Raw genomic sequence first — 24,779 nt, forward strand, 5'->3', positions numbered from 1 at the left:
AACCATAATTCAAAAAGAGTCATGTAGGGCTTCCCTGGTGGCGCAGTTGTTGAGAGTCCGCCTGCCGATGCAGGGGACACGGGTTCGTGCCCCGGTCCGGGAGGATCCCACATGTTGCGGAGCGGCTGGGCCCGTGAGCCATGGCCACTGAGCCTGCGCTCCGCAACGGGAGAGGCCACAACAGTGAGAGGCCCGCATACCGTAAAAAAAAAAAAAAAAAAAGAGTCATGTACCACAATGTTCACTGCAGCTCTATTTACAATAGCCAGGATATGGAAGCAACATAGGTGTCCACTGACAGATGAATGGATAAAGAAGATGTGGCACATATATACAATGGAATATTACTCAGGCATAGAAAGAAATGAAATTGATTTATTTGTAGTGAGGTGGATGGACCTAGAGTCTGTCATACAAAGTGAGGTAAGTCAGAAAGAGAAAAACAAATACCGTATGCTAACACATATATATGGAATCTAAAAAAAAAAATGGTTCTGAAGAACCTAGGAGCAGGACAGGAATAAAGACGCAGATGTAGAGAATGGACTTGAGGACACAAGGAGAGGGAAGGGTAAGCTGGGACGAAGTGAGAGAGTGGCATGGACATATATACACTACCAAATGTAAAATAGATAGCTAGTGGGAAGCAGCCACATAGCACAGGGAGATCAGCTTGGTGCTTTGTGACCACCTAGAGGGGTGGGATAGGGATGATGGGAGGGAGATGCAAGGAGGAGGAGATATGGGGACACATGTGTATGTATAATAGCTGATTCACTTTGTTATAAAGCAGAAACTAACACACCACTGTAAAGTAATTATACTCCAATAAAGATGTTAAAAACAAACAAAAAGCCACAATGAGATACCACTTTACTAGTAGGAGGCTATAATAGAAAGGACAGAAACTGGAACTTTAATACATCGATGGTGGGAATGCAAAATGGTGTAACTGCTTTTCACACACAGTCTGGCAATTCCTCAAAATGTTAAACATACTTACCATATGGCTCAGCAACTCCACTCACAAGTACTGGGTTGGCCAAAGAGTTCATTCGGGTTTTTCCGTAACATCTTATGGAAAAACCCGATCGAACTCTTTGGCCAACCCAATATCTACCAATATATACCCAAGAGTAATGAAAACATGGCCCCACAGAAAACTTGTATTTATACATTAATGCTCATAGCAGCATTATTCATAATGACCCTGAAGTGTAAACAATCCAATGTCTATCAACTGATGAATGGATGAATGGAATGTGGTATATCCATATACATCTTTGAATTACCAAAATGATTTGTTAATAAAAAGCAATGACTGATGCATACTACAATATGGATGAACCATAAACCTATGCTAAAGGAAAGAAGCCAGTCACAAAGACCACATATTTTATTCTATTCCATGAAATGTCCAGAATAGAAACAGAAGTGGAATGGTGGCTGCCTAGGGTCGGAAGTCTTAGGGGAACAGGGAGTGACTGCTAATGAGTACAGGGTTTCTTTATGGGCAATGAAAATATTTTAAAGCAGACTGGGGTGATAGTTGCACCACTAGTTGAATATATTTTAAAAAACATTGAATTATACATTTTAAGTGGGTGAATTGTATGGTTTGTGAATTATATCTCAGTAAATTGTTTGTTGTTAAGATACAGGACTTTTAAAAAATAGTTTCTACTCTATTATTGGCAATTTTGTAGGCAGCAGGAGGGAATGATGGCATTTTGACTATTAAAATACCCTTGGAATTTGTATTCTTGATTCCAAGAAGAATTAAGAAAATAAAAATGCATTTTCTCTTCATGTGTCATATATATTGAACTGTATGTTAGAGAAATAGACATGAATTTAAGCTGCTGGGTGTAAACTGGCATTGATCCCTTCTAAATAGCTGTGCACTGTGGGCCCCATGAGTAGTCAAGTTTTACAGAAAGACCATGTCCCTGGCAGAACAGAAGTTTCCAACTGTTTTTGGAAGGAGAAGCTACTGTTACTTTCTATGAAGTCTTAAAGTAAACTGAGAAAAAAGAGAGGTAAAAGAGTAAAAAGAAGAGAGGTCATGAAATCTCCAGGATCTAATCCTAGTTCTATTAATTCCTGATCTCAGGGGTCTCATATGTAAAAAGGCAGACGTCTGTGCCTTATCCACCTCATAGGATTGTAATAAGGCCCACATTAAAAAAGAAAAAAGAAGAAGAAACAAAGTGGGATATAGCTGGATCTGACCTCAGAAGATTTGATCTTGAATTCTGTTTGTCATTTAATAGCTTCATCATCCTCGATAAGTTAGCATAGCAGCAACTCAATCTCTTAACTAAAGATAGACCTGGTCAACGTACTTCACAAGGTATCAAATGAGATACAGAAGTGTAAGTAAACCAAAAGCCATTAAGTTCAATACAAATTTAAATCATCATTAATATTTGTAAACTACACCCTCAAAGTATTACTCTTAAGTCCCTGAACTTTCAAGAAAGTAGAGAAGCCTGGCTCAAGGAAACTCAAAAGCAATAGGGAAGAATCCACTGATAGCTGCTGGCCTGATGATTTGTATCGCACAGTACTACCAGAATTCAAATTTGTAGGTCTCTTATATAATGTTTCCACATTTGGGGAACTGACACATGTGTCTTGGTTTATCAGTCTATGAGCAGTTGAGATGTTTTATAGGAAAGCTGGGTGACTACATTCTCTAGGACGGTGGTTCTCAAACTTTTTGGTCTCAAGATCCCTTTACTCTCTTAAAATTGAGGACCCCAAAAAGCTTTTGTTTATGTAGGCATATACAAATATGAAACTGAAAAAGCTTTTAAGTATTTACTAATTCACTTTAAAATAATAATAGAAATCTATTACTTGTTAATATAAATAACATTTTTAATGAAAAACAAGCATATTTTCAAAAAAAGAAATTTAGTGAGATGAGCGACACTGTTTTACATTTTTGCAAGTCTCTTTTGCAATGACTGCCTTAATAGAAGACAGCTGGATTCTCATATATTCTTCTGCATTCATTTTGTTACCACATGTTGTTTCATGAGAAAATGTAATTGGGAAAGAAAGGAGTATTTTAATAGCCTTTTCAGATAATTGTAGATATTCTTCTCTGATACTACCTCCAAACTTAACAAGTAGTAGCTTCTTAAAGGTTAGTAGCAATGTAGAATCTGAAGCCATTTCAATATATTTTTTACAGCTGTTACATTAAAATCCATTGGGGTGGGCTTCCCTTGTGGCGCTGTGGTTAAGAATCTGCCTGCCAATGTAGGAGAAACAGGTTCGAGCCCTGGTCCGGGAAGATCCCACATGCTGCGGAGCAACTAAACCCATGCACCACAACTACTGAGCCTGCACTCTAGAGCCTGTAAGCCACAACTACTGAGCCCGCGTGCCACAACTACTGAAGCCCGCGCACCTAGAGCCCGTGCTCCCAACGAGAAGCCACCACAATGAGAAGCCTGCGCACCGCAACAAAGAGTAGCCCTGACTCGCCGCAACTAGAGAGAGCCTGTGCGCAGCAATGAAGACCCAACGCAGCCAAAAATAAAAATAAGTAAAATAAAATAAATTTATATATGTAAAAAAAAAATCCATTGGGTTTTTGCACTTTGAAGAGATCTTTAGCTGTACATGACTTCATAGCAACATACACTGGTCATTTTGAAAATACTGGCTCACTGAGTTATATACATTTTAAATGCTGACACATTCATTATAAAATATTTTAATCTCTTTTGTTAAATATCACTACCAACTTCATCAAAAACACCTTTAAGAAACGGGAAGCTGTCAAGGTCATGGTGGCAAATGCAAGTTTTCCGACATACTAATGATACTGTCATTCAAAATCTTGAATCTCATCATCAGTTGATTTCCTTTAAGAGGCTCACTTCATTCATTTTTGCAGAACATGTCTGCCAAATACCTGCCTGTATAGTTGGCTGTGTTAGTCAATCTTTCAAGATGGTGCTCCATGAAAAATATCAGCTGGTTTAGTTAGCAACTCAATTGCACAAGTGCTTTATGCCTATTTCCCTTTCCATCACACAGAATATTAAAAAAATATGTAGTCAAGGGTCAACATTTAATATAATTAATAACTTTTACTGCTTAATCAAGGACATTCTTTTTTTTTTTGTTGTTGTTGCATTGGGTCTTCGCTGCTGCACATGGTCTTTCTCTAGTTGTGGTGAGCAGGGGCTACTCTTCATTATGGTGTAGTTCAGTACTTGCAGTGTGTGGGCTCAGTAGTTGCGGTGTGCGGGCTCAGTAGTTGTGGCTCACGGGATCTAGAGGGCACGCTCAGTAGTTGTGGCACACAGGCTTAGTTGCTCCGCGGCACGTGGGATCTTCCCGGACCAGGGATCGAACCCGTGTCTCCTGCATTGGCAGGTGGATTCTTAACCACTGCGCCACCAGGGAAGCCCCAAGGACATTCTTAAGTTAAACTGGTTTTTGTCTTTTTGTTTTGTTTTGAAACTATGAGTTTGCTGAAAGTGCCCCTTTTTCTATCTTAGGTCAACAAACTCATGTTCTGAAACCAATTTCCTTTCCCTCTCCCTAAGACTTTACTCCTTCAAGTATCCCTTCTTTACCTTGTATTAGCAATTGCTCTCTTCATTTGATCACTCTCATCAGCATATAAACCTGCCCTGATATTTGCCATCTTAAAAAATAAAACACACCAAAAAGGTTCCACATCCCCACAAAACAAATAAAAAACAAAACAAAAAAAACCCAAAAGACCTCCCTTAAACCTACAGTCTTTTCCAGTTATGAACCCACATGTCTATCTCACTGCACAAAAAACACCTCAGGAGGGCTGTCTATAATCAATGGCACTTCCTCACTTCCTATTCACTCTTCAACACACCTACTGCTCTACTGAAACTGCTCGTTAATGACTTCCATGTTCCCAAGTCCACTGGATACTTCATCTGACAGAGTTCACGTATTTAGTTGATTACTCTTTCCTTCCAGAAATTTACTTCTCTTAGTTTCCAAATTATTACTTTCTCCTGGTTTTCTCTCTACCCAACTGGCCATTCCTCACAGTCTTTGCTGGTTCATCCTCCTCTATCCAACATCTAAATGTGATTTCCCAGGGCTAAATCCCACGGCATGTTTCTGTCTGCATCTGTCTCTCTCTGCTCTGGCTAGCTCTGCACTCTCTTCCTGGTTGATCGCACCTGCTTCCATGGACTTAAACATCATCTTTATATTGATGACTACCAAATCTGTACCTCTAGTAACTGACCTCGCACCCTGAGTTCCAGAACCATATTCTGTTGCTCACTTGATGACTCTGCTTTAGATTTCTAAAAGGCAACTCAAGCTTAACATTTCCAAAGCAGAACTTCTGGTTCTCCCAACCCCTGTCTCTTGGACCCTTCTCCATCTCAATAAACAGCATTTTCATACATCCAGTTGCTCATACACAAAACCTAGGAGTCATTCTTGATTACTCCTTTTCCTCCATCTCCCACATTCAATCCATTAGTTCATCTCCCATAATATACTGCAACATATAACATTATATTAGTTTCAGGTATACAACATAATGATTCGATGTATGTATATATTGTGAAATAATCACCACGATAAGTCAACATCCATCACCACACATAGTTACAAACTTTTTTTTTCTCGTGGTGAAAACTGTTAAGATATACACTCTGAGCAACTTCTGAATATACAATACGATATTAACTGTAGTCAACATGCTGTACATTATATCTCCAGGACTTATTTTATAACTGTAAATTGGTAGCTTTTGACAACCTTCATCCATTTCTACCACCCTCTACCCCGACCTGTGATAACCACCAATATGTTCTTTTTATCTATGAGTTTGGGTTTTTTTTTTTTAACTTAGATTCCACATGAGTGAGATCATATGGTATTTAATTCACTTAGCATAATGCCCTCAAGGTCCATCCACATGTTGTTGCAAATGCCAGGATTTCCTTCTTTTCATGGCTGAATAATATTCTACTGTGTACGTGTGTGTGTGTGTGTGTGTGTGTGTGTGTACACACACACGTACACACACCACATTTTCTTTATCTATTCATCCATTGATGGACACTTAGGTTATTTCCATGTCTTGGCTATTTTAAATAATGCTGCAATAAACATGGGGGGTACAGGTATCTTTTCAAGTTAGTGTTTTCGTTTCCTTTGGACAAATACCCCAAAGTGGAAATGCTGGATCAAATGCTGCCCTTTTCACTTTGCAGGGTGATGATGAGGGTCACATGGATATATATGTATGTATATCATAAACTATAAAGCTTTCCACAAACATAAGGTACAAGTATTATAATTTTTGATTTACTACTTTTTATGCTCTAGGAACTAAAAGCAAACTACTGTGCTATACACAAATACTAATATAATGTCCTTATAAACTTACTGACAATTACGGCAGGAGCTGGTTTCTTAAATCAACATTAATTACACTGTACTTGAAATTTACCAGGCCCATTCCTAGTGTTGCAGGCTGCCCAACAGGGAAGACTATATCCAGCCAAAGGGGCTGACACTTGAAAAATATTAGTAAGTGGTGCTAAGAACAAGGCATTTTGCTTTATTCCCTTTCAGTACCCAACCCAGCACACACACCCCTTTAGACAATAGTGACAAGAAGAGGGCAAGCAGACCTTACCAACCCTCTCAGCTCTTCAAACAACACTTGAGGAATTCTACTTGAAGGCCTGTCTTTCTAAGCTTGTGCTTTCAAAACTTGAGCTGCACTGATCCCAAATACTGAAGTAACAAATACTACTAAATTCTGTCATTTCCTCTACCAGAAAAGTGATTTTACTACTACTTCTGGCTGTGATGAAAGGTCCTATTGACTATTCAAATCCTCAACCAAGTTATGGACGCAGTATTAAATGACTTCACTCCTTTTTCTCTGGCACTTTAACACACGTCAATGCTTTCATCCACCTCCACTAATGTGGCTTATAAATTACTGAGGTGGGACCATTTTAATAGTATGATTTGTTCACATCTCTAGAGTCTAAATGGGACTGACTGAGAAGACAAACTCCCCTTTGACAACATGTATTGGTATGTATGTATATAAAAATAAACCTTCACAAGTTGGAAATATCTTATTAATATAATACCTGGTTAGGAGCCATAATAATTAATGGTTCTTTGATTTGTTATAAGTTGAAATGTAAGAAAGTGATGGTAGTAAGGCTAAAGACAAAATGGAGTTAAAGTGAAAAAAGTTGAAGGTCACAAATTTGCTAAAAGTTTCTTTCTAAATGCTCAGAAGAGGCTTTCTGAATGAACCCTGAAACCTAAGAAAGTCCATTTATAAGAAGTTTATTGTCATCTCCTTCATTGTCATCTCCATCACTGCCATCACAGTGATGAAAAAACACTACAGAGAGCAAGATACTTGCTCCCTATAGAGTTTGCGTGGTTAACCCATTAAACACACACACAAATGTAATCTCTCAATTTCAAAGAGTATAAAGTTGCAGAGGATACAAAATTACTAGAAGTAATCCATTTTTTAAACAGATGAATAAAACTAGTTCCGCATACTCGTGGCCTTGGTTCACTTAAGAATAAAATCAGAAGCTACCTGGGAAGTGCTCTAAAATGAGGACCAAACAGGGCTAGAGCTGAGTCTGATGTGAAGGGCTGGCTGTCCCAAATTTTCCACTGCACATAGTCAGCCTCCCTGTTGGTCTTGTTCTCAAAGCAAGCTGGGCTATTCTTAGCACCCCTTTATACCATACTTTGCCATTCCTATTGGGCCCTGAGAAGAAAGAATTAAGTGTGTGTGCATGTGCATGTGTGTGTTTGAAGCTGGGATTTATGAGGAAATCCAGGGATTTCAGCCCTAGCCTTAATTAGGAGTAGATTTCACCTGGAAACTTCCAACAGACTTCTTTCTGATCTTAGGCCTTATGTGCTTAAAGCAAGAAACAGGAAATAGGGCAAAGAGAGAAGAATCTCTGAACTCTGATCAGAACTTAGTTCTACTAAATGAGGCCAACCTTCCTGACATCCTGACTCCCACACTCTGGACCCCAGTTTCCAGGTACTCTTTTCCACCTTGGCTGACTTCACTGGAGGTACTCTCTAATTTACTTAGACCTCTTCTCCCTTAATGTATCCTTAGTCTGGCCCCTTCTTGACCCTTTCTGTCTAAGTACTACCTTCTCTATGGTATGACATCTGTGATCAGTAATGTGAGCTAGGTATCCTTGAAATTAAGGTCCTGTTTCCCAGACTGAGATACTCTTCTGCCAAAAATGGAGGGATGGAAATCATCAGTTGTGGGAAGAATGGCACATGGAAAGATGAGTCATGGGCCAGAGGCTGTGAGCAAGGCTGCTTGCCTGCAATGAACATAAGCTGGATGGCAGTAACAATAAAAGCAGTATGAGTGTGAGGTTATAAGCAAATGATTAATCGAGGACTGCAAACTAGAAATTTGATCCAGTATCAGAAAAGTATAAGAGTCTTAATAAAAACCAATTTTTTAAAAAACATTAAACTGAGATTAGATGAGGGGAAGAAAGGCAAAGATGACACCACATGGAGGAATTATTCTAGATCCATCAGAAATGAATATGGGAATTGTTCAGTGAGTCTTCAGAATCATACAGATAAAAGGCAACGCAGGCTCATAAAAACAAAAGCATCACAAACCTTACTGCTTCTATAAAAAGGAAAAGGTCTGAGGATACAGCTGATAATGTCACTAAAGAACAGCCAAACAGTGGGATCTCATCCATGTGATATTCCAATTGGAAGGATGTCCAAATAAAAACAAGGCGCTGAAGCTGATCTTCCTTTACAACTAGAAAATTTACGGCATGTCTACCTCTTGAAGTAGAGCCAAGTGAGCTAAGGAAATGCTATATATTTCCTTCAGGAAAATGCAAACCCAAGCATCTGATAGCCTTTCTATGGCATGTGGAAAGGCATTAAGTGAGATACGAACTGGTGTGATGTTAGGAGAGCCACAAAAATCCAAGCTGGGTTGGAAGGACCATGTGCTTGGTCTTTTCTTTGGGGCCCTAGATAATAGATGAGGAGACTATTAGGGACTTGCCAAAGTCAGTAAACCTTTACTCCGTAAACTCCCAATCAAAATGAGCCCCCAGAAGTGGTCTAAGAGAAGAAAGCTGTGTGAGAAGAAAGCTATTACCAGTCAAGCTGTAGAGGCAAGAGGTTATAAAGCCCACACATTCAAGTACAGTCTACTAGCAGGTAACAATTCAGTAAATGGCTTCTGAGTTTAGCCGGAGGATTGTAATCTGTACACATTGCTTCTTTGTGGTATTTATAATGGCACAGAAAAGGACTGTGGCCAAAAAAGAACTTTGCATTATCACTGTAGCTAGTTAAATAGGAGTCAACTGTAGTACTTACTCATAAAGAGGGTTAGCGATCCAAGGAAGCAGGCTGAATGTGGCAAGTAGGAGGGGAGTAAAGAGGAGTTACTTACCTGTGCTATGTTTTTGTTCAGAAGATAGACACCGTAATCAAACTGCAACTTCTCCCCTCCTTTTGGGTATAATGGAAACCTAAAAAAGGTAAAGTAGGGTCAGAAGTTTTAAAAAACTTGAGTAAAACAACCTCCAAGTTGCTGACAAAGGCAGAAGTTGCCTGCATACAGCATAAACATCTGAAGACTTGGACTAAGTCACTTAGATAGTCATTGTAACCTATTATCTTAATATCTTCATAACATTAGTCAAATCAGAATGATGGCTGCTTTGTTTCGAAGAAAAAATTGAATAGGTCATACAATAAGGGACAAATATATAAGAAAGTGACCCACTATTCTCAAGGAGTTGAGGCCACTATGTCTCATATTTATATATCATAAACCTACCACCCTGAGATTAAGATCCTAGAATTTTTTTTCCTCTCATACTTTGGACCTGACATCTCAACTTCTACTAAAAGGGACAGAAGATTAAGAAAAATATCAGACATGAAAGCGATATCTAAGGTTTCTGTTGCTTCTGAGGTGGCTAGTCAAATCCACAGCACCAATGAGCAAAGATTCATCAAAAATTCATTCACATTCGCAGGGGTCGCTATTTGGATGTTACTTCTCCAAGGCAATGTACTCATGCCATAGAGTTCTCATAAGACTTTCCATTTTAACCTGATTCACTGAAGCAACAAAGGCATGAGATCTGTAGATCTTTATAAAAGTGATGAGTTATTTTAGGGAGTAAGTTTCCTTCACTATTTCCCTTTTCCTACTCCTGCAAATGAAGAAGAAAAGGTTAGAGTATATCTATGTTCTAGTCATATTTTCCCCTAATTCTCAAGACCAAGCATGCATTTTGGCCTCTGCAATAGATTTCTCTACAAACAGATCAATCACAACTTAGACAGGGTCAAGAAGAAACTTTACTTTCCTTAGTTTTGCAATATCTGACTTTTCTTAAGAATAACATAACCTTACAGAAATAAATGGTAGGTGACAATTACTGGATATTCTTAATTTCAATTGTGTTTTAATTGTCTGAGGAAAAGATACATTGCATAATGCTTGGAGGATACTGTTTTCAAGGGAAAATGAAAGAAAGGAAACAGAATTTAAAGCTTTATATTAAATTCTCGAGTTTCTGATTACATAATGTCCAAAAGGTAAATTTGTCGTACTGTAAAATTACAGGCACTGGGGAGCGAGCAAGGTCATGATCTGTCTGTATTCTCTACAGTGGAACACCAAATGCTTCATACACCCATCAAGAAGATATAGCTTTGTATTTAATTGAAGCTATAAAAAATAAACTAGGACATACAGTTTGGCCCTAAATTGAGATGCATTAAAAATGACAGCAAAGCAAATTCGGGATAGTAAAGTGTAACACACCAGGCTTTTACAGGGTATCTGGGAATCCTTCAAACTTGTATGGGGTAGCCTGCAAAGAAACTACCTAACTGAAAGGATATATCAACAAAGGGGCAAGTATGAAGTAATTTACTAGAGTCCTAAAGCTCTATGCTGTATAGTTGTTATACTATAAACCATTACACGTAGACTATCTGCATAGCTCTCCAAACTCACAAATATCTCCATTTCCAAGTTATAAATGCAGAAACTGTTTCAAATGTTGGAAAAGTAAACTGAAATAAGCATACATTGAAAACCAAGCCTCTGAATCCTGATGAATGGATCTTATGACATTGACTTTATTACTTCACTGGGGCTTCTTTATAGAAAGAAAGAGCCCCAAGGTGTGTATGTACCATTAAAACAAATCTAAAGAGTGATTAGAGCCAAAGGTTCTAATAGGGAAACTTTAAGACAGATCAAATATTAGGACAGAGTTCACATCTTATGTTGCTTTCAAATTCTTAAGGGGTCACGTCAAGTTGAACAGTATAATAGCTTCCAACCATTACAGTCATCTTACTCTGCGAAAGTACATGGATTTATAGATCTACTAAGCAATCTAGAAAAATGAAATCCATCTAAAAGGGTAAAACCTATTACCATCAGGACATAAGATACAAATCAAAGGCATCTTAATTCAATATACATAGAGAATCTCATTAGCAGACTGCAGAAGGTTTAGATAAGAATGTGGTCATTCAAGTACAGCCAGAAAAATGTCCTTAGCACCATAAACAGAATTAATTTAAGGGAGTATTAGATTCAATAACTAGAGGAATAAGTATACATTTCCTATTATTATACTTTTACAGAAAATGCAATTATAATGAGCAATATTAAATTCTTTTCCAAATTAAATTATATTTCCAAGTTGTTTGAAAAATTCACTGACCCTACGTGGTAAAAGTCAATGAATTAGAAAGCAATAAATAGATTATCTGTGAAGATGGTTTGGAGCTCTTTAGTACCTAGTAATTTCCGTGTGATTAAAGAATTATGACATGAGTACCAAAAAGCCAATGTAATCCCAGGCTGTATTAACAGAAAGAGAGCAGATAACCAGGGAACGTGCTAGTGCCAACTATCAATACTTAGTACTGTGTCAGATGATACTGACAGATCTACGTTTAGTTCTGGGAGTTAATATTTCTTTTTAGAAGCATACAGATAAATAACTGGAACCTTTCTTATAGGTTATGTTTCTTACAGGTTTTGTAATAATCTCATTTGACTATAAAAAGCATGCAGTGAAGCAGAGTGGTCCAGTGCTTTTGTTATTTAAAAGAAACTAACTTGCCTTGGTCACCTACTTAGTGGAAAAGATATGACACCTCAGCATTAGGTCTTCAGTTATACACTCAGTATTCTTTCTATTGTCACTGGGTCCTTTAGAGAAAAACACCCAGGATGAATAGGAGAATGGGAGCCATAGTTTTGAGAGAAATGGTTGACGGAACCACAGGTGTTTAGCCTGAAGGGCAGAAGTCTCATGGACAACAAATGAAGGACTTTCAGAGAGAAAAAAAGCTGGTTTTATTCTCACGGCATCAAGCAGGAAAACCCAAAGTTGATGGCAAAAAAGTTACAGGAAAGTTGATGTCACCACAGAATTAGTCAAAATCCAAAAGATCTTGAGTAGAGGAAGCTAAGCAGAGGCCGGTCAACCAATAATAACCATGCGGTGAGCTGTGGTGGCTGTGGTGGAAGTGGCGGGGAGCCCAGTCCCTGCTGGCACCATGCTTCACTTGTGGCTGCTGAAAACGGCTCAGAATCACCCACTGTTGGTCGAGCTCAAAAACGGGGAGGCATACAATGGGCATCTAGTGAGCTGTGACAACTGGATGAACATCAACTTGCGTGAGGTGATCTCACGCAAGTCCAGGGACAGAGACAATTTCTGGCTCATGCCCGAGTGCTACATCCGCAGCAGCACCATCAAGTACCTGCGCATCCCCAATGAGATCATCGACACAGTCAAGGGGGAGGTGGCGGCCAAGGGCCGTGGCCGTGGTGGCCTGCAGCAGAAGCGACAGAAGGGCCATGGCATGGGGGGTGCTGGGTGAGGAGAGATCCCAGGGACCAGCAGAGATCAGCCAGAAAGGAGGCCGGGCAGAGAGGCGGGCAAACAGTGAGCCGCCCCTCTGTTCCCCAGAGACTGAGCCGCAACCACCGAGCATCTGCTCCCACCCCCGAGGCCGCTTTTCTACGCTCCAGTTTATGAGTCTGTTCAGAACAAAACGAAGAGGCAGGTGTCCGGGTAGGACCCCCTGCCTGTCTTCTGTGATCCTCCTCTTTTTTTGTTAGCCAGGAGTTCTACAGTTGGAAATGTTGTTCTGGGCTTCTGGTTTTGTGAAGTCGCAGCAGACTTGATTCCTGGGAGATTCTGTATGTAACGCATCTCTAAAGGCCTCACTCTTGTTTTAAGGTCAGGCATTTTCCAAACAGGTCTGTTTTGCATTTTGTGTTAGATCCCTGAGTGGTGAACAGAAGGGAGGTTTTTGTTTTAAGCTGTTTGCACTAAGACTGACAGCCTGGAGAATTTCCTGAAACACGGACCCCAAAATTGCTTTTTCAAAATGAATCCAGATGAACCTTTGCCTCAGAAGCTGTTCTGGGGGACAACACTGGGCCCTGTCCCATCACTTCCTCTCTCCCTCTTTTTGTGACAAAAAAAACCTCAACAAAACAAAACGAAAAACTACATCTATGAAAACAAAAACAAAACAAAAAACCCCCATGCATTCAGGGGTCTAGTAGGCTGAATGGTGGTCCCCCCGAAACATATGTCCATATCTGGAAACCCAGAACCTGTGAATGCAACATTATTTGGGAAAAGGGTAAGAATCTAGAGATTAGAATATCCTTGAATATCCAGTTGCGACCTAACTCCAGTTAAGTGTCCTTATAAGGACACAGAGGAGAGACACAGAGGAGGTGGTCACCTGAAGATGGAAGCAGAGATTCGAGTTACACAGCCACAAGCCAAGGAATGCCTGGAGCCAGCAGAAGCTGGAAACGGCAAGGAAAGAATCTCCCCTACAGAGCTTTCGGTGCCCTGCTGACACCTTGATTTTGGACTTCTGGCCTCCAGACCATGAGAGAATAAATTTCTGCTACTTTAAGTCACCAAGTCTGTGGTAATTTGTTACAGCAGCCCTAGAGCCTAATATGGGGGGAATAAAACACTGGGTGGCCCATTGGACTCGATGGGGTATAATACCTCATCCGTCTCCAAGATTCTGTAATTCTGAATATGCCAAAATAAATATATTGAATATAACTTCATATGTCCTTCAGGAACCAAGAAAATATTTCAAGAGTATAATGCCAAAGGGTCACGATGACAGGCATCAGCTAAGGCTACAAAGTAGACCTACTGAAGTGCTAGCAAATGAAATGTGAGAAAAAGAGATTCATGTGTATGGTCTGAAAGTAGGAAATGTTTTAAAATTAAATTTATATATATATAAATATTGTATATAATACATACTCAAATTACTTCACATGTGTGTATGTATATATGAAGGATATGCCACAATCAATTTGGAATAAAATTGTAAAAGAAATTTATTTTGAACCTTTCTTATTTTCAAAAGATCAATTATTATAAGCCCTTCCCCCTCCTCCCCAAACCAGACATTTTTTAAAAGGACTCCGAATTGGTTAGTTTCTTGCTTTCACCTTCGGAGCCCCACATCCACGTCTGGTTCTTTGATGGCTCAGCTGGGGATGAGGACATGGCTAGAGTTAATTCAAAATTTTTATTATGCATATTAAGATCACTTCTGCTCATTGTGCTTGTAGAAAATGTGACAACACATCCTCAGTATGTTCTGAGGTCACGAGTTTACTTCAAACTCAACTTACTTTCTCCTGTCTAGTCTTCTCCCACAACTTTTATCACTCAGGCTTAGAGTGGCATTCAATTTTTACCCTTTTTTGCATTTTATATATGCAGTGATTCACCAGGTCGACAAGCCATTTTTCCTGTGAAACATTCTCATCTCTCCATTCCCATCGCCACTCTAGAAAGTTCTTTGTTGTTGTGTGGACTGTAGGATGTTTAGCAGCATTCCTGTCCTCTACTCACTAGAAGGTAGTATCATTATTTTCCTTCTTAAGTAAGACTTTTTACCATGTCACTTAGCAGCCCTGCTTCCTAACCAGTTATTGTTTTAAATTTCAACTTCTCTGCCTGGCTTTCAAGGCCTTCGTGATCTGAACTGTCAGAGTTATCTGCAACCTTATTCTGTTCCAGTGGTTTTCTCATAGTCTCATGAACACACCAAGCTCATTTCTCTCTGCCTTTGCACACTTCCTGAAAATGCCCATGTCTCTCTTTCCTTCCACCTGGCAGAGTAAAAGAGACTACTATGTTTTACTTTGTCATGACTAAAAAAAGAAAAACTCACATTTTTCTGCTGAGCTGTATAATAACACTAAAGCTTTATCTATAATTCATTCCAAGTTGATGAGGATGCAGTAAAACTGTAAGGCAGGCCAGAGGCACACAAGATAAGAAATGGCTGGAGCAGAGTGAGGGAAAAGGAAGAGGAGAGAAAGTCAGCAAGGTAATGGGTCCAGATCACGCAAGGCCTAGTAGGTCAGAGTAAGGACTTTGGGTTTTACTCTGAACGAGAGGGGAAGCTCTGGAGGGTTCTGAAAAGATGAGAGACACAGATGCTTTGGCTTCTCTGAGAGAACAAACTGCAGGGGAGGAAAAAGGAAACATGGAGAGGCTCCTGCAAAGACCCAGCCAAGAAAAGAGGGTGGTATAAACCAGGATGGTAGCTGTGAAAGCGGTGAGGAGTAACTGAATTCTCGTATTTTGAAGACAGAGCCAAATGATTTGTTGAAAGATCTTATATGAGGTGTGAGAGGCAGAGGAGTCAAGGATAACTTCAGAGTTTTGAGCCTAAGCAACTGATAAAATGAGGCTGTCATCTTAATTTGATAAAAGTACAGGCGACATTAAAATAGACAGCTAGGGGGTGGGGTGAGGAACACAGTATGAGTGCTCAGTGCTAGAAGACTGGGCTGGAGACGTCAGCAGGGACCAGACTGCACAGGGTCCTGTAAACCACAAGACATCTAGACTATATCCTTAAGGACAATGGGAGGTTAATTAGAGATTTCTTAAGCACGAGAGTGACAGAATTGGGGTTTATATTTCTTAAAGACCACTCTGGCCACAGTGCAGTAAATAAAGGGGAACAAGACCTGGTTAGGAGGCCGTTGCGATGGTTCAGACCAGAATGGTGATGGTTTTGATTAGGGTTCCAGTAGTGGAGAGGAACATATGTGAGTAGATTTGAGCTATGATTTGTAGGTAGAGTGCAAGACTCTGTGATAGACAGTTGTGACAGTGGTGAAGACAGAGGGGTCAAAGATGACCCTTCGGTTTCCTGATTGAGTAACCAGGTAGATGGTGGTGTCTATGAACTGAGACAGGGAATGCTGAGGAGAAGCAGGTGTATATACTTTACATATACACCTATAATATATAGGTGTATATAATATAGATAATATATTTTACAAAAAATATCCTTATACATAAAGTTAAGAGAAATTTGGGGTAAAAATATCAAGAATTACAAAACCTTAAAGGGAAACTGAAACCCAGGTATGAAAGAGATGGCCTAAAAAAATCACAAAGAGGAGGGTTGTTTCAGAGCCTTAAGAATATCAACAAGAGATGGGGAAATGAAAAGGGGCCTGGGAAGGACTGCTCAGAAAGATTTGAGGAAAACCAAGTGCCTCACCAGAAAAGCACAGAGAAAGTGTTAATTTAAGAAGGAAGATATCATCAGTAGTCAAATGCTGCTGACAGTTCAAGCAACGGAGACATGAAGACATGTCTATTGGATGTAATTACATGAATTCATTGGTAGGTAGCTTTGGTAATATGGTAAACACGTTTAAATGAAGCAGTGGGAGATGAAGGAAGACTGGTGTGAGTTCAGGAGTGACAAGGTGAGGAAAGGGAGATGATGTGAAGTTTGCCACAGTGAGAAGAGAGCTCAGTAACATGGTGAAGCATAGTGGGATGCCCTGGGAAGGAGAGCGGGAACAGGGTCTCCATCCTACAGGTGGTGAGAGCACAGGAGGAGGATTTGCCTTGGATGGCAGGTGGGCCAAGTCTCCCATTATAACAGGAAGGATGAAAGAAACTGATCACTATGGAAACAGTTTATTCACTCAACAATTCTTCACTGAACTCACACTGTGTGCCAGGTATGGTGCTAGGTGGTGGGGATACAAGGGTGAGCAAACACAGACAATGGAGCTTAAAGTCCAGTGGAGCAGACAGACATTGCTCACATAATCGCACCAACAAATACATAATTTATAAATTAAGTACTCTGAAGGAAAGGAACACTATTCCAGAAAAGAGGTGGACAAAAAGACTGAGAGAGCCAGGGAAGACTTCTGAGAGAAAGTGACATTTTAGCTGAGACCTCAAAGACGAGTAGGGGGTTTCCCTGGTGGCGCAGTGGTTGAGAGTCCGCCTGCCGATGCAGGGGACACGGGTTCGTGCCCCAGTCCGGGAAGATCCCACATGCCGTGGAGCGGCTGGACCCGTGAGCCATGGCCGCTGGGCCTGCGCGTCCGGAGCCTGTGCTCCGCAACGGGAGAGGCCACAACAGTGAGACGCCCACGTACTGCAAAAAAAAAAAAAAAAAGAAAAAAAAAAAGATGAGTAGGGGACTTTCCTGGTTGTCCAGTGGTTAAGAATCCATGCTCCCAATGCAGGGGGCCCAGGTTCGATCCCTGGTCAGGGAACTAGATCCCGCGTGCCGCAACTAAAGAGCCCACATGCCGCAACTAAGACCCAGTGCAGACAAATAAATATTAAAAAAAAAAAAAAAAGATGAGTAGGAGCTAAGGGAAGGAATGTTCCAACTAAAGGAAGCAGCATATGTAAAGAACCACTGCAGGGGTAAGTATGCTGCTTCATGGAATTAAAAGAAGGACAGTATAGTTGGTCTGAGGGGAGTTCTGGCGAGAGAGGAAACTAAAGCTGGATAGGAAGGTAGACTATGCAGGGCCCTCTAGACCATGTCAGACCATAGTCTGATTTTATTTCCTAATAGAAATAAGAAACCATGGAAGGACTTTAAACAAAGGTGTTAACTTGCTTAGATTTTCATCTGATACATTCCTTCTTTAATTAACCCTTCCTCCTTGAACTTTCCTGACAATGACCGATATGCATTTTGGAAAAAAAAATATGCTGACTGCTGTGGAGAATGGTTTAGAGAAGGTGAGACCAGCATGTTGCAGTAATCTAGGTGAGAGATCACGGCTGCTTAGACTAACGTGGTGATATAAGAAATGGAAAAAAGGAGACTAATTTGGAAGACTTTTAGGAGATAAATCATAAAGCTTTGGTTACGGTTTGGAAGTGAAGGGTGATGGATAGAGAGGGATCATGAAGAACTCAATGTTTTGTTTTGCCCAAATGAATGAAAGTTTGATCAAATGGTAGAACAACTTCAACAAAGAAATGTAATAGAACTGCTGAGCACTACTGAGAGCCCAGAAATGGTAATTAATCATGAGTTTATAATGATACTATTGCGTGACTCTCTACACATCTGCCTGGGTGCAGCAGGTACAGAGAAAATGGACAACAGGGCTGTAAGAATGAGAAGTCACGGGGGGCGGGGGCAAGACAAAGGTGTGACTAAAATAATGGGACATATAATGTAAACTAGATAAAAATGCCAGGTCTGAAGGTCACCAAGAAGAACAATGAACAAGAGGCTAACACACAAGCCGAAGGAGCTGAGGGAGTCATCAGAGAGCAGGATGCTTGAATCAGATTCTGGATGTGGACTGAAAGAAATGATGACGTGACTCAGAGAGTAACCAGGGGAGTAGATAAAAACTATGGGAAGCAAGAGATCACTGGTGCCAAAAGATCAAGGAAATGAAATGCTAGGGTGTTGAATGAATCATCCACTTGTGTGTTAGTGTCACCCATAACAGCAAGATTTTGAATAGAAAGAGAAAGACTGTTTCTCTTTCCTATGTCACCTGTTTCTTGTTTCTCTGTTGCCAAAACACATGATGAGTAATGGGGTTATAACTGAGAGACTGAAAGAGTGGTAAAGTTGAAGAGCATATGTCTCAAAGGAATAGGTTTTCGTATGTTTCCTTTGCCAACAGGGTAAAGAGGTAAGAATCTAGAAAAACCAACGAGAGGAAGAAAACCCCAATCTCATCTCCTGAATCTGAATACCTACTAGCACATAAGAAAATTAATAGCTACTAAATGGGTACTCATGGGGTCCTCAGGGAAAATGCAAGTTCAGTTAGGGCAAGAGATAGGCTGAACTCCCTGAGAAAAGCCTGAAGATACAGGAGAATTTGCTGATTATACAGATGCACTTTCAGAGGAAGCAGCTGGAGGACTAGAGGGCTGGGTCAGGGTCGACAAAAGAGAGGGCATTTTGAAGATGATGGAGATGATTACAAAAGGTTTTGATGTGTTTCGATGGAAGGTTGAAGTATTCCCATCTGGTAGCTTCTACTTTCTCTATAAAGTCAGAAATGGGATGATTTATCAGGAAGGAAAGGGACAACTGGGGATGGGGAAAAAAGAGAGAAGGTTTAAGACCGTCATGTGGAAGGAGAATCAGGTATCTAGGATGTATTAGTCCAACTGAAATAGATGACTTGAATTTACAGTGCTCCAATCTTTCCAACAGTTTGATTTTTTTCCCATAGGTAAGTGGGTTAGAGGTAAGGATGATGGGATAAGAATATTTAGGAATACTGAAAAGAGAAACTACAAGCATGAAGCCACTAGGGTAATGACAGTGGCCTAGCCAGGGCAGGAAGATGGGGGCAGTCTATAAGGAGGTGCATAAATCTGCAGAGACTTTTAAAATGATAATAAAATGGGTTAAAAACAACGAATCTAATGCCTAATGCCAGTGATAAAATAATCCTCCCAGAAAAAAAAATCGTTTGTTGGTCTAAGTTCTAAACAATTGCTGCAGTGACTGTTTGATTTCTATATGTATGCAATCTTCAAATCAGGATGTTTTCATTATGCATATGCTAATAAATATTATATCAACATGGAAGTTAATTCAAAGAACTCCCAGCTGTACAGTCAGCCCAACGAAGTGGACTAAACTACACACTTCCAATTTGATTAAATTTCAAATGGTTTGGAATCTTCGAAGCTTCCTTTGTACACAGTTTGTGTCCCCAGACTGTCTGGTGTAACATATTCCCACATATTCCCGTGTTTAAACAGTAGGTTCAAAATAAACAATGATAGCAATGTGCAATTCTTCTTAGTTCCGAATCATTTTTTTTTCCTGGTGTAGTTTTAGATAAGGTTATTCAGATACAAAAATATTTACAATCAGCCTTGAACAAGGTACAGTAAAATACAAACCTTTAAAATTGCTCCCTGAAGATGGGCACACAGAAACTGTTCAAGAGAAAAAGTATATATATTTTTTTCAATAAAAGAAAAATTTCTGCTTTTCTTTTTTGGCTATTATCATCTGTTTCATGTGATGATTATTACTGAAAATAATTTTACCATATAGAGAAAGAGGTGTTGAAAATGATCTACTTCAAGTGTCAAAACACTAGGTACATGCTACTGAGAAGTGGTTTTGAACTGACATTACCTTCTCTAGACCCAGAGACATGGGATGTAGAAGAAACAGTCTCCTCTTCAGAAGGCTCCAGGGTAAATGATACTTTCAGAAGAGAGCCAGAGATTTTACTCACCTCTAGCAGTTGTATACTACACATATATAGTAAAGAGGTTGAAGACTTGTATATATTATAGTCACTGAAGAGGGGTTTCAGAAAACACAGAGGAAAGGTCTAGGAGGGAAGTGAGGAGAGAGAGATAATAGATCAAAGGAGAAGCAGCCAACAAAAGATAACAATGTTGAAATAATTCATGGGCAGAGGGTGACAAAAGTCCTTATAAAAAAGTAAGAAGAAGAGTGATCTTCCCCTCTCCTTTGGGGAAGGAAGAGAGAGAGAATGTATAATAGGAAATCATATATGCCAGTGAAAAAAAGATATTAAATTTGATATGACAGGTAATAAGATGCCATCACAAGTTTTTAAAGGAGAAATTACGTAATGAAAAGATTTACATCAGATTATTCTCTTTGCCAATATTAAACATAGTTCTTTAGACAGAGCTGTACTAAAAAGAGAAGGGAATTTCAGGGAAATCGAATTCCAAATAATTGCAGTAAGAAGGTTAAAAAAAATCCCCATTTTTTAAAAAACTTTGTAAGTTGCAGGGTTGTGAAAATTGTTAAAGAATTCAGAATCAATTTCCTTCTAGAAACCTTCCAGTTTTTCCACACCCTTTTAGTAACTGTTGAAAAATATTCTACAGGCAAATTTCAGCAAACAGAGCAAAATTAAAGGATGGAAAGCATGTCTATTTTAATAGTCATTTTTATAAAATAAAAATTCTGCCAAGTAAATCAAAATCACATTCCACAACATTAACAGCCATCCTGCATTTGCCCAGGTTTAACAGCACCTGTTTCCCACAAAAATCTGTAAAGTTTTTTTTTCTTTTTTAACTACAATTAAGCGTGCAAGGTGCATAAACCTACATACTTGGTAATGCCAAAAGATGTTTCCATCTGGAATATGAATTTGGAAGAAAAACTGCTCACCATTTTACATTTCTACTTCACAATGTGCGCACATAATATAGATTTGCTTAAATATATCAGTGCAACTAGTGGTATATGCTCTGTAAGCCACTTAGGTGCTCAAACCTTTACATCAAAGTTATTTATTTAATTATAATACCTATTTCTGGGGGGAGAAGAAAAGAAAAGTAGAAGGGGGATTTAGGTGTAAGAAGTTAAGCTTTGAAGTCAGAAAGGCATAGACTCAGGCCCCCAGCTTTGTTACTTACTTGTAGTGTGAACTTGGGCATACTACTCTGAACCTGTTTTCAAATCTCTAAAATGGGTTTAATAACACCAATCTTCCAGGACTGCTTGTGAGAATTAAACTAAACAAAAAAACCGAAGACCCAGCACAGTTACCAGGATACAGTAGGCATTCAATTATCATTATTACTATGCGTCACCTCCCCAGTACCTATCTGTAAGTGCCACAAGAGAAGTTACTATGTTTGCTGTATGTATATTAATAGGAGGCAAGGAACTCCAGCACCAGAGTAAAAGAGCCAGTGAGCACTGCCAAAATAACAACAGGGATGCTGATGCTGGATTTTATTTACTGAATATCTATTATGCATTAGGTATTGCACTTAGCATACATTATCAATACAATACAAGCACTTGTCCTATTATAGGCACTGTTATTGAGGTGCCCAAGGTCACACGGTCTTTTCTAACACTCAACTACAACCACAGATCTTACCCCACTCGACCTTACCCCTGCCCCAAATTGGGATTAGCTATTCGTCTCTCATAGAACCCTGTACACTCACCAACGCAGGACCTTTGACACTATTGTAATTGCGTGTTTATGCCTCTGTATCTTCCACAAGAATGGAAACTGTTATTAATACTGTATCCTAGTTCCTCGAGCACAATGTCTGGAACATTTTTACCGGTTTAATGGAGGGAGGAGTAAATGTAGGGATGAAGTGGTAGAGCTAGAATTCCAACTGGTGCCTTTTGACTCCTCATCTTAAACTAATTCTACACCATGGACCCAAGCCCCACCCCCGCCCAGTAATAATCCCATTTTGTACATTTGTATTATTTTGTAAATTTCACTTAGTCAAGATTTCTATAAAAAATCTGTGGGATTTCTTCAACTCACATATGAGATGTTCATGAACCAAATTATTACCAAATTTACCACTGATTTCATAAGCTGATACCTTGAAAACAACCAAATCTAGCTTTTATGTGGCAACCTTTTGGTAAAGTAAGTCAAAAAGGCAGCGAATGTTGACATCAATAACTATAGACCTTATTAAAGTCCAAAATGCAACTCCTAAAATCCTAGTAACAATATTACATACATTTATTACTTTGGAGACTTACATAAAGCAAAGCAGACAAAAAGCTTGGAAATAAATCCACACATTTTTGAAATATCCACTTAATTTCACTAAATTGATTTTTCAATAACTGTGTGCATAAATCTGTTAACTACCTAAGTTTAAAGGTTAATTCAAGATCATCTATCAGAAAGCCTAAAAACTTCTACCTGCTTTCTAGATGTCAAAGCTCAAAATTGCATACATAAGTTAGCTAAAGTCAGTGTTCTAGAATGAATAGGCTGTCTACAAATTCCATATATTCAGAATATATTTGAGAAAGATGTATTTCAATTATGGAATTGCAAAAGGAATTACCTCAACTCATAATTTTACCCAATTTCAGCACACAAAAAGACAATTTAAAGGCCCTTAAAGTCATTCTGTTTAAGTATGGATTTCACAGGAGGAGGAAGCTTGAAGAATCACTGATCTGGGAGCGACCAATGCTAACGCCTAGGTTGTCATAATCAATCTGCTTTAATTATCAACAAGTTTTTCCCATTTCTGACCAGTCATTTGGAGCTGACCTTTGACAAGTACTTACAAGTCATCGAAATCTCATTTTATTTTATAGCCTCATATTTGTTACTGGGCTAATCTTTACCTGTTCTACATCACACAACAGCTTACATATTTGAATGGCCCAGCAGTAAATTTCCATGGTCCCCCTGGGTCAGTCAGATGTTAGCTGTTAAGTAAAGCTAAAAGGATCTATGCTTCATAAATTTCCTTCAGGGTCCACATTTGCTCTTACAGGCTAGGCTTTCAAGCCCAAACATCTTTATAGCTATGTGCAGTGATTTATTAACTCCTCCTTGTTTTTATCCAAAAAGATCAATCACATATGTATCAATAAGCTGGTGTGCTGGTGACTGCTTTTTATTGTACATATAACCACCTGCCTTTAATACAAACTTGAGTCTAAAGCTTTTCTAAGCTCTTGCGGGATTTTAACAATCTTCACCTGTTTCTAATTTGGTACAAAACATATGGTTTAGCTCTGCTATTTTGTTCTAAGCCAGCCTTTCCTCTTATGGACCCAACAATATAAAAGAAAACAAATCCAGAGCACAAAAACCTAAATTTGGAGGATGTTGCACTTACACTTACACACACACACACACACACACACACTTGGCCCATTACTTCTGAATAGCAGTTTTGACATATAACAGGAATAAATTATTATTATTATTTAGTTTCCATTTTTAAAATTTTTATTTATTTTAACATCTTTATTGGAATATAATTGCTTTACATTGTTGTGTTAGTTTCTGCTGTATAACAAAGTGAATCAGCTATATGTATACATATATCCCCATATCCCCTCCCTCTTGCGTCTCCCTCCCACCCTCCCTATCCCACCCCTCTAGGTGGTCACAAAGCACTGAGCTGATCCCCCTGTGCTATGCAGCTGCTTCCCACTAGCTATCTATTTTACATTTGGTAGTGTATATAAACTCAAGATGGATTAAAGACCTAAATGTAAATTATGTTATAGTTATGAAATTATTACATTCCTTTGCAAACAATTAGATGTGTCCTACATTACTCTTGAGGTTTCTAAGAATTATGTTCAAACTGTGAAAATGGCTGTTTAACCTTAGGACCTCAAAAGAGGTAACAGCCATATCTAGTTGCCTGTGAGGTTACGGAAGAGAGTTCCTATCTTTACATTCAGGAATCTACATTTGGTCAGGTGAAACCAAGGTTTTCTTTTCTCTTTCCTTATCCCTCTCTAAATTAGACCAAAAGTTTAAGAAGAGGCAGGGTGCCGGCAGAGAGAGAACCACCACCTAACACAGCATGGTAAAGTCAATACTAAAATTAAGAGTCTCTGGG

General features: G+C 39.2%; 2 protein-coding genes across 4 annotated transcripts in view; one reads left to right on the forward strand and one right to left on the reverse strand.

The window, feature by feature from the left end:
* Positions 1-24,779, reverse strand: part of UVRAG (UV radiation resistance associated) — a 315,025-nt gene that overhangs the window by 75,381 nt on the left and 214,865 nt on the right. For all 3 annotated transcript variants that reach the window (XM_082661187.1, XM_082661186.1, XM_082661188.1), the window contains exon 13: positions 9,491-9,569. In XM_082661187.1, coding sequence (XP_082517313.1) covers positions 9,491-9,569 — 79 coding nt within the window. The remainder of the gene's footprint in view (positions 1-9,490; positions 9,570-24,779) is intronic.
* LOC309826228 (U6 snRNA-associated Sm-like protein LSm4) lies at positions 12,640-12,966 on the forward strand (the record flags this gene model as incomplete). Its single annotated transcript, XM_082660221.1, has 1 exon — positions 12,640-12,966. One exon carries the CDS (start codon positions 12,640-12,642, stop codon positions 12,964-12,966), a length of 327 nt encoding a protein of 108 aa, XP_082516347.1.

The sequence above is a fragment of the Grampus griseus genome (assembly GCF_964374135.1).
Source record: "Grampus griseus genome assembly, chromosome: 8".
NCBI classification, from domain to species: Eukaryota; Metazoa; Chordata; class Mammalia; order Artiodactyla; family Delphinidae; genus Grampus; species Grampus griseus.